This window comes from Atta cephalotes (genome assembly GCF_000143395.1).
Source record: "Atta cephalotes unplaced genomic scaffold scaffold00033, whole genome shotgun sequence".
NCBI classification, from domain to species: Eukaryota; Metazoa; Arthropoda; class Insecta; order Hymenoptera; family Formicidae; genus Atta; species Atta cephalotes.
In genome coordinates, this window is record NW_012130097.1 from 3259993 (window position 1) to 3268547 (window position 8555).

General features: G+C 30.1%; 2 protein-coding genes across 2 annotated transcripts in view; one reads left to right on the forward strand and one right to left on the reverse strand.

Annotated features, from left to right (window-relative positions):
• Window positions 1-3390: 3390 nt before the first annotated feature.
• Window positions 3391-3801, forward strand: LOC105621462. The gene is made up of 2 exons (XM_012202930.1): window positions 3391-3568; window positions 3641-3801. The coding sequence occupies exons 1-2, from the start codon at window positions 3391-3393 to the stop codon at window positions 3799-3801; spliced, it is 339 nt and encodes a 112-aa protein (XP_012058320.1).
• A 234-nt stretch (window positions 3802-4035) lies between these two features.
• The window catches only part of LOC105621407 (scaffold protein salvador), a 6202-nt gene continuing 1682 nt past the window's right edge, over window positions 4036-8555 (reverse strand). The window contains exons 3-7 of the mRNA XM_012202877.1: window positions 6726-6853; window positions 6315-6545; window positions 4628-4852; window positions 4246-4551; window positions 4036-4138 (exon numbers count right to left, since the gene is read on the reverse strand). Of these exons, the coding sequence (XP_012058267.1) occupies window positions 4036-4138; window positions 4246-4551; window positions 4628-4852; window positions 6315-6545; window positions 6726-6853 (993 nt within the window). The remainder of the gene's footprint in view (window positions 4139-4245; window positions 4552-4627; window positions 4853-6314; window positions 6546-6725; window positions 6854-8555) is intronic.

Here is an 8555-nt window from a genome sequence, read left to right on the forward strand (position 1 = left end):
GTGTAGTAAAAAGAAATCCACTATTTTTCCATTCAATTTCATGCAAAAATAATGGATTTCTTTTTACTACACCTAATACATAAACATGCATAAATATTTATAAACATATGTAATCATATATGAAATATATTCATGCATGTTCATATTAAATCCTTCTTTTTTGTAAAATTACTTTTTAGTGTACTAAAAATAATAATGAGAAAACATGAAAATTAATTAAAGGGATAATTTTCGCATTGTTTATTTTAGAAAAAAATCAAGTTTGGAGAAAAGTAAAAAAATTACAATACACATAACTGTATATATAATTTTATACAATTGTATGTGAGCAATCCTTTTATATTTTATCAAACTTGATTTTTTCTTGAAAATAGCAATACGAAAATTGTGCCTTTAACTATTTTTTATGTTTTCTTATTATTATTTTTGGTATATTAAAAAGTAATTTTACAAAAGAAATGAGGACGTATTATGGACATATTTCATATAATTATATTTATGAATATTTATGTATGTTTATGTATGTTTGTACATATTTATATAATTATATAAATTATATTCATGTATGAAAAATTTTTTTACTGGGAAGTTAAAAGTAAATTTTTTCAATGTATAATAATGCATTTTAAACTGCACATAATTTTACATGATTGTTACTTTAAGTAAATTTAATCTTAATATAAATTAATAAAAGAATATTGCGTTTAACAATTCATAAAATTTTGTGAAATTTTTATTGCTTTTCCAATTTGATTATATTCAAGTTGACAAAGCGGCTAGTCTGTTCACCAAGTAAAAATGAATTTCATTGGTTACTTATAGATCCAATCACATTCAATTGGTCTGAGTGGGGGGCCTCTATTCTCGAAAAGTATCGCATACGAAAAACTAAGGAAATATAGTATGCGTTACATATATTATAACATTTCTCTAGTTTTTCGTATGCGATACTTTTCAAGAAACAGGAGATCAATTCTGTACCTTGAAAGAAGTGAAAAGTGAGCAAATTTACTAGGTGTTGATCAATGAAATTATCAGTATTCTAGTAAATTCGTTCACTTTTATAATTTTTGTCAAGATACAGAATCGATCCCCGGGACCTCTTCTTGAAAAGCATCGTATATAAAAAACTAGGGAAATGCTATAATATATGTTACAAAAACTATAGTACATCTCTAGTTTTTCGTATGCGATATTTTTCAAGAATAGGGAGAGCCCCAGACTAGCCGCTTTAAGGTGATATTTCATTTATGCGTTTTTGTTGTGCGACGAATTTTTCAAGCCTGTTGATAGAGACAAAAAGGTCCCGAGGATCTCTCTGCTCTGTATGCATTTCTCGTATGACGCACAAATGAAATAGCAACTAGTCTGAAATGAGTCTAGTCTGAAATGAGTCTAGTCTGAAATGAGTCTAGGCATAAAGCACTAGATATACTTGGTTCATATCGGCCATCTTGGTTCCTTTTGATTGGCTGCGTTCAGCAAAGAAAAGTAATTATGCGTGATTCTTTAATAAATAGTTGGTTTTTGCCTTTAGTGCTTCACTGGATAAGTGTAGAAAGCAAAATTGATTAGTTTTCTCTCATTCATAGGTTATAGCATAATGGAATTATTATATATTAGGTGCAGTAATAAGAAATCCATTATTTTTGCATGACATTCAATGGAAAAATAATGGATTTCTTTTTATTACACCTAATATAAGGTGAACCATTGCGCATAATGGCGGAGTTCGACCAATCAAAAAAATTATTAATTTACTTATTTGCAGTACGAATCATATGAATTTCTGTAAATGAACTAAAAAATTGATTGGTTGACAGATCTCTCCATTACTTTCAATCCACTGCGCATCCGTGGAAATGGTTCACCTTACTTTTTATACCATGGGTTATAGTACAATAGGTTGATTGATAAAGGTAAATATTAAGAAGAGCCCAAGTTTTGATAAAAATATACGCTATAAATAAAAAACGCTATAACTCAACTCAACTCATGGCATACATGGCGATATCTTTTATATTTATAAGAGAAGCGTAACCAACTTAGTCAGTATCGCGAAAATACTAAAAATTATTAGAAGAAGTACTAAAAATAAGTCATTCGCGTAATAACTTCTGCATACTGGACGCGGAAACGCTTGCCGCATGGCAAAATGTGATGCGACCAATAAGCTTACAGCTAATGTGTTCATTAGTTACCGCATCTCATTTTATCGCGCGAGAGCCTCACTGGGAGAGAGTGGCAAATTGAATCACATGAATACCCACATCAGGATGAGGGGTCACGTGACCAGTTTTTTCTCCAATCTCTTCCATGTCTATGGAGTTTTGATGTCTATGTCCAGAGGAGACAGGTCACGATGCAATTTACCACTCTCTCCCTGTGAGATTCTCTGGTCTGCGTCGTTTGCAAGGCAGACTATGAAATTTACCAATTATCCATTTTTACACAGTACACAGAAATTAGTTCATCATTGGCTGCTAATCATGTAATTGCAATGACCAATCAAAACTTAACACCAGTCGCGCTTCTCTTACAAATCTAGGATTCCTCTACATGGCTCACCGACGAGATATTGGATGCTTTCTATTTGATCGACATAGATCGACATAAGCATCGTTTTATCTTTCTTGATATTCAGAGGGTGATAAGGACGGAACGACACTTGTGTCATCAAACGGAAAGCATCTACTATTAAAAAATGGTCAGCACTTATGGAAGTTCGCGTGCCTGTTAAACTTTAAGTGATTAAGAGTAAGAAAGTAATAATATGGTACTAATTTTATTAGTTTTGCACGATTTATTAAATTTATTAGTTAGACATATGTTAAAAATTTAATAATACTCAGTTTTTATTTAAAACTGATTTTAATATCATCATTCGAGTTAATTATCAATAGAGATAATAACTGCAGAGAAAAAAATTGTAATTTTTCGGCAATATATAAGATATTATAGCATTAAAAGTGTGCATACTTATTTATATAATAAAAAATCATAAATTTAATAATGTATTAACAAAATATTTATATTAATAATCATAAATTTTTATTAATTGTCGGTATCGTCATTGTTCTTCAATTATCTCTGGGCCTCCCGGGCCCTATTAATAGAAAATTCATGAAAATTTGCCCAGTCTCGACGGTCTTTAATGTGGCCTAGTTTTCACCGAGAGTTTAAATTAGATCAGAATGTAATCAACCAACAGTCGAGTATTCCCCTGTTATAGTCGAATGACAGAATGCTCGACTGCAATTAATTGGTTCTTACATTCTGATCCGGATTGAACCCTCGATGGAAATTGGACGTGAGAGTAAACGTTTCTAATAGTTCATTGTTCTTTTATATAGGTTATATGACTTTTACGCTCGCACATAACTCCAAAAAATGATTAAAAAATTGTTGGAACGATGGTTCATAAGAAGCAAAATAAAAAACAAACAAGAAGCCTTGAACATTAGACGAAAACTTGCGATAATTTATGCTATCGTGGGATGGAATATGTTTGGTGTTTTGTTTTACAAAATTATAAAACATAAAATGCCAGAAGACCCTACAGAACGAAGTAAATCATTTTTTATCGATTTTATTTTGATATTTTATTGAAGAGTATGACGAAACATTTATTTTTTTGTAGGATTATCTTATCGACTTTTAAGTGAGACACCTGGTAATATGCATGTATATCAAGTAACAGGACTGACACTTACCAATGATTTTGATATTGTATGTAAGGACGAGATTACTCAGGAAAAAGAGAATAAGAAAAATAAAAAAGCGATTGCTAATGAAATTTAGGTAACACAATTAATAATTCTTATTTTTTAAAAACCATTTTTGTATATTGCTGCATAATTGTATTATAAAAAAGAAAATTTTCTCTAGGTGTTACACTATATATACATTTGCAAAGTACAGAGTTATCAATCATTTATTATAAAGCTTTTTATTATAAAACTTCCAGGAAACTTTTCTTTAATCAGTCAAAAGAGAAAGAATGTATAACAATTGATTGTTTAATAAACTTCTCTCTTAGGGAAGAGATCTTCGTAAAGCAATAGCACCAACATTAGAATTACCAGATTCTGGATTTAATTCTTTCAGTCTTTGTTCCATTTCGCATAGTAATGCCGATCTACAAAGACAAAAATATACAAAATACAAAATGTAAAGATAAGATTATACATTATTAGTATTGAAGATAATGTAGATCATCATTGTTTCGACGAACTTATTTCTCACCTATATTCCTCATAACGCATTACAACTTCCTCCAGTTCTTGCTTATACAGTCTGGTGAGCATAGCATTGAAACAGTCCAACTCGGGCAAACGAAACAATTCCCAACGCAGCTTACGATCTAAAGCTATTGAGGCTCTGCTGTACACGTACAGCCAATGTGGTATTTCCTCATTCAGATATGGATTGGCCGGCACCAAAACACTGTGAGAGTGAAAGTGAGTATGCCGTGGTGGTGATACAACCCGCACAGCTTGCATCTCATGCGGGTAACACGGATGTTCATACTGAGCTTGGCGCGTGATGTGGCTGAGAAAGAAAGGCGAGATATTTTTGTTGTGACATATATCGATGGCCTGTCGAATCCTCTTCCAAGTTCACTCACTTGACGTAATAAACGCCGTATTCAGGAGACTCAATTCTCTCCCATCCTGTGGGTAAACCCTCTTTTTCAAGTGGATGCGACCAATGCGTGGTCTTAGTATTATGATCGATGTAATATTTTCGACCACGGAGTGTGAAATCAACTGACCATCCAGGTGGCAAAGGCAACTCATCCTGCTGCTGCTCATTTCGAGAACTTGATCTTTCCGAATAGCATCTACTATAGCTTCAACCGAAAATCAAAACTTGAAACACTATATTTTCAAGCATAAGCAATAATTTTCATATTAAATCTCTTTATTTTTAATAATTTTTATGTTCGTAATTATAAAATAAAAAAATTGTATTAATTTCAATGATATGATTTTAACATTATTTAACAGAGATGCTACAAATTTATAACATATTCGGCCCGAGTGGTCTGCATCAATCTGGATTGGATTAATAACGTAATAAAATTGTTCAATACAATTGGTTCTTACTTTTGATTCCTTGTAGATCTAAATATATAAACCAAGCGTGTCCAATTTAAGCTCCAGAGCCAAAACACAATGTCATTGACACAAAAAAATTCAATGTGGGCAAGATTTCGAGGACTGTAAAGTTTAAATGTATCTGATAAAGGGAACTAAATGATGGAATCGAGGATTTTGATGCGCTTTTTATAGACTGTTCTTTAGCGAAAAAAAAAACTCGATACGTATCTGGCCGTTTCAGCCATTGGCCCATAGCTTCGAAGAAAACGATTTTTTAAATAATTATTGTAATAATTTGAAAAATATACTGTATAAATAAAAATATCAGTATAATTTTGTATAAATTTTATTAAAAAGCACATAAAAATCCCCGATCTCATCACCTGGTGTTCCTCTTATGAGTGACGCTTATCAACACTTTATAGTTCCTAAAATCTTACTCCTATTGAATTTTCTTGCGTCGATAGCTTTGTGTTTTGACTTCGGAGATCAAATTGGACAGGCCTATAAATCAATGATATTGAAGAATTTTACAATAATTGCGAAGCTGCTTTCTCTGCTGAATGCAGCCATTAAATCATGGGAAAAAATTTGTTCACAGAAAGCGCTTCGGAGAAATATGGACACTGCAAAAAAAAATCAAGCAGGTTTTGCTGAACTTTCAATTTTATCAAACATTTAATATTTTCTCATTTTATACCTTATTTTATAAAGAAAGAAAATTATCCAATTTAATATACATTATCTATAGAAGAATTATTATCTGGAGCATCATTATCTTATTGTATCAAAAATAAAATCCAAATAGTGCTATTTTTATTATTTACTTAATGCCAATAAAATCCAAGTAATACTATTTTTATTAATGGTTCTTTTATATTGACTTAATTCTTTTTTTATGCAGAATGATTAGAACAATCATATTAAAAATTGCATTATTATAATCTAATTTAAAGTTTTACAGCGCTCTCATTATTCTGTTTTATTCACAAATTGTTTTATTTACAAATGTAAAAAAAATCAACGTGTTATTTCTCGCTTATAATGTCACAATTCAATATGGGTGAAGGTGAGTACTCAGAAATCTTAACAGGATGTGCAAAACGTCATTTATGTGTGTTATAATTTAAAGCAACAATAATTCAAAGCAATTCATAGTATAAAAAATAGAATGTATGAAAATATGGAAACTATCGAAAATTATTCTCATACCTAGCATTATGACGATAAATGGAGTGATTATAATCTTCGTAACTGTCGATGTCGAAAGGCATGTAAGGCATTTGTGGTGTCTGGACCCTATCCAGATGGTACTCGGATCCAGCGTATTGATTGATGTAAGTATGTGACATTGCGGGTGACAGTTCGGCATGGTACATGGGTGTTGCTGTCCTCGAAAACATGCAGTCATTCATTCCAGTATTAACAGATAGGCCAGCAAATCTATTATAAAAATAAAAACATAAAATTGGAAGAATGTTATGACATTCCCTGATAAAGTTTATTTCGTTCTTTCTTATTAATTATTCATAATTTTATTTTGTGTAAAATATTGTTGTTTAACAGTATAATTATAAAGTATCATTATGTAAAATCATATTAAACGTAAAATTTACTATTAACCTTTGACTTAAATCAGGAACAGAATTATTTGGTGTATATTTTCCTTCATGGCTGCCCAGACCAACGGCGCTGTTTGTAGTTTTCATATTTCCGAACTTTTGCACCATACTAGGTTGCGGAGAAATGGACTATGACACGAGAGAAGCATCGATAAAAATCAACATCTTCAGATGTCTTCTTATATGTTTCAATGATTCTTGACCAGCTGCTTTATGGAAATTATGAGATATATCGTATATAATTTTTTCTTAGCCCGTCGATAAAAAATTGATAGATAAAAAATTGATGTGATATTCTAATAGATAATATTTTTCTAATAGAGAAATACCTATTATAGAAAAAAATTATACGAATTACAAATCTATATTGCAGGATTAATAAATTATCTTTTTTATCGAATCTGTTTTTAAAGAATTATATGTTCAGAATTTATGTTTTGCAATTTATGTATGCAAATATTATTATCTTATATAATAAAGGAATAAAATGTATTTGTAACGTTACTATTAAAGTTACTTTTTTAAATTTAGGTGATTTAAATTTAGATGAAAATAAATCTTAAATAAATTAAAGAGAAATTCTATAGGATTACTAACTCGTGCATGTAATATAAAAGAGCATAGAAGCCAACGCAAGTTCTCACCGTGGATCTAATAATTAAAACTTTGTTTATTTCTAATTGTACAATGTGACCTTTAAATATAAACGTTTCAGTTTATGTATTATATGTTCAGTATATGTATCTTATTAAATCATCCTTAAGTATACAGAATTATCGTTGAGTGGATGAAATTGCATTAAAAATTATTCCGCTAGGCATGTAATTATCTAAACATAATATTCTTTTTCTATTATATGAAATCAAATAACTATTTATCAATAATCCGTGTACCTCAGTATATATGAGCTAATTCTTCTTGTAGGATTAATTAAATAAGACAAATCTTATAGGATTACGGCTGAGGTAATGTTTTTCGCAATAAATTATTTACAGATTTAAGGTTCTCATTAACTCAGATTATTACAATATTATTATAAATTATTAGCATCACAAATTATTAAATTGCTTATCAGTTTATTGATATTGCTTATCAATAAGTAAATGATACTACTATACAGAGAGAGAAAAGTATTCGGCATTTGTGATTATATATAATTGCATAGTTAAAAAATTATGATTAGAATATTTTTTATAAATTTATACAATTTTCAGTTCAAACTAACTGTGCGACGATTATTTGTCAATCTTGAAATAAACAATTAAACAGTTCTAAATCGAAGCTGGAATATTATAAATTAATTGACAACATTTGAAGAAAAATATTTAGTCAAATTAATTGGAATTCTGGAAAATGAACGATGCAGAATTCTGGTTAAGTTTACTTCTGATTAAATCTACTAGAATTCTAGTAGATTTGATCAAAGAAATTTTGAATGTTGGTTATCTCAACTAGATCTCTAGTAAATTTAATCAGAATTCTGGATCATTCATTTTCCATCAGAATTCCAGTTAATCTAATCAAACATTTTTCTCCGTGAATTCATTTAATATTAGTGCTGCAAAGCATCTTAGAAAGCCGTTACTGATTTGATGCTAATAAATGTTTTAAAAACTATAAATAATTTATTGCGAAAAATATTACCCCATTTGGATAATATTTCGAACCCGGGTTTTCTGTACTACAAAATTTATTGTGAAAAATATCTCAGCTGGATTGTTTTAAAATTGAAAATTTAATTAATTCGTAATTTGTAAAACTAGATATGTATAAATTCATTCTGAAATGTGCAGGAAGCTCAAGTTNTCCCCCCCCTCCTCTCTCTCTCTCT

Excerpts from the sequence above, each read along its gene's own strand:
- LOC105621462 (XM_012202930.1), top strand. The coding sequence starts at position 3,391 with ATGATTAAAAAATTGTTGGAACGATGGTTCATAAGAAGCAAAATAAAA. Across the intron at positions 3,569-3,640 it reads AGAAGACCCTACAGAACGAA|GATTATCTTATCGACTTTTA; the intron begins GTAAATCATTTT and ends ATTTTTTTGTAG.